The sequence below is a fragment of the Bison bison genome, unplaced genomic scaffold (assembly GCF_000754665.1).
Source record: "Bison bison bison isolate TAMUID 2011002044 unplaced genomic scaffold, Bison_UMD1.0 scf7180017864503, whole genome shotgun sequence".
NCBI lineage: Eukaryota > Metazoa > Chordata > Mammalia > Artiodactyla > Bovidae > Bison > Bison bison.
In genome coordinates this window covers 4,892,516-4,893,902 of record NW_011495061.1, presented here as the reverse complement: position 1 = coordinate 4,893,902, position 1,387 = coordinate 4,892,516, and the positions used below count along the sequence as shown (strand labels likewise).

Below are 1,387 nucleotides of genomic sequence, written 5' to 3'. Positions count from 1 at the left end.
ATTCTGCCCTTAATCAGCCAGGTGACTCCAGGCAAGTCCATCTTCTAGGTGATCTCTAAGGGTTGGTCCTGCCACCTCTGATCCCTTGTGGTTCTAACATGTCTCCTGCTCTCCTCACCCTTTCCCATTCCCAGCTCACAACTACACACATGCCCTCAGTGGCCACAGCCTAGGCTTTACTGTAGGGAGCTGAAGCACAGGCAGGAGCCCCAGGCACACTTACCTGTGTGCAGTCTGGGGCTGGCATCTTGGGGTTCCCTGGGTCAGCCGACAGGGCTCCTGGACAGCCCTGGCCCATGTGCCACCTGTATGCTCAGTCTGTATGGATCCTACAGACCCTACCTGCTAAGACGTTTGGCCTTGGGGGCCGGCCTCCTGCCGCCTCTGTGCGCACAAAGAAATCCTAAAGAAATCAAATGAGCCCCAACTGCAGGCCGCTGGCCAATTCTCACAGCCACAGCCAGGCCCTGCAACCCTGACGGGCCTGCCCCTCACCTTTCCACCCCAATTCCTCCCAGGCCTGGCGGAGGCCAGCTGACGCTTGAGGACTTCCTGCAGTTGTAAGAGCCAGGCTCAGCTACCCAAGCCTGTGCTATGTAAAGCTGTTGTGCCCCAACACTCACACACGCTCTCACACACTCACACATACACACACTCTCACCGAGCCCCTCACTGCTGGGGCCCGTGGTCATCGGACCCCGGGCTGAGTGGACGCTGGGCCGCAGCAGCCCTGCCTTGTGCTTCCTCTCCCTCTCCACCTCTTCACGCCTCCTCTGCTGAAGGGGCTGCTCCGCTTGGCAAACAGGACTGCAGCAGGACACCAACCCGAGAGTGGGGGCACAGAAAGGATCTGTGCTGGTCCCCTCGTGCCCCCCACTCCTCTGCCTCAGCAGCAAAGGCAGAAGAGCCCGTTCCCGGATGGCTGAGCCCGGGGCCCACCGAGAGCCACAGGTTCACCTGGCAGGGGGCCTATGTACAGGGGTCAGTGGGGCTGCTCCACAGGCAGGCGGGCAGCGCCACTCCAGGCTGGGCCACCCCAGAGGGCACGAGGTGGCCTCTACTCGCAGGCCAGCTTGCTGTCGAAGCTGGACAGGGCAATGGCAAAGGCCTGCAGCGCACACAACGGGTAGTTGTAATCCATGGTGAACACGTCCTCTGCTACGCGGCCAAACTGCATCACGATGTAGTCCGCTGGAGACAGGCAGAAGTGAGGACACAGAGAAGGGCAGAACAGGGATGCAGACGGACAGACGGACACCCAAATCATGGGAAGAGAGGCCAGAAGCAGAGATGCCAAGAGGATCCCAGAGGCGGCAAAGCACAGACCAAATGGGAGCAGTGGCAGGAGAGATGGAGCAGGTGAGAAGATGCAGACACACAGCAGGAG

General features: G+C 60.5%; 1 protein-coding gene across 1 annotated transcript in view; it reads right to left on the bottom strand.

Annotated features, from left to right (window-relative positions):
• Window positions 1–6: 6 nt before the first annotated feature.
• The window catches only part of TUB (tubby bipartite transcription factor), an 87,209-nt gene continuing 85,828 nt past the window's right edge, over window positions 7–1,387 (bottom strand). Inside the window, exon 13 of the mRNA XM_010829293.1 lies at window positions 7–1,191. Within this exon, the coding sequence (XP_010827595.1) occupies window positions 1,058–1,191 (134 nt within the window). The 3' untranslated portion in view covers window positions 7–1,057. The remainder of the gene's footprint in view (window positions 1,192–1,387) is intronic.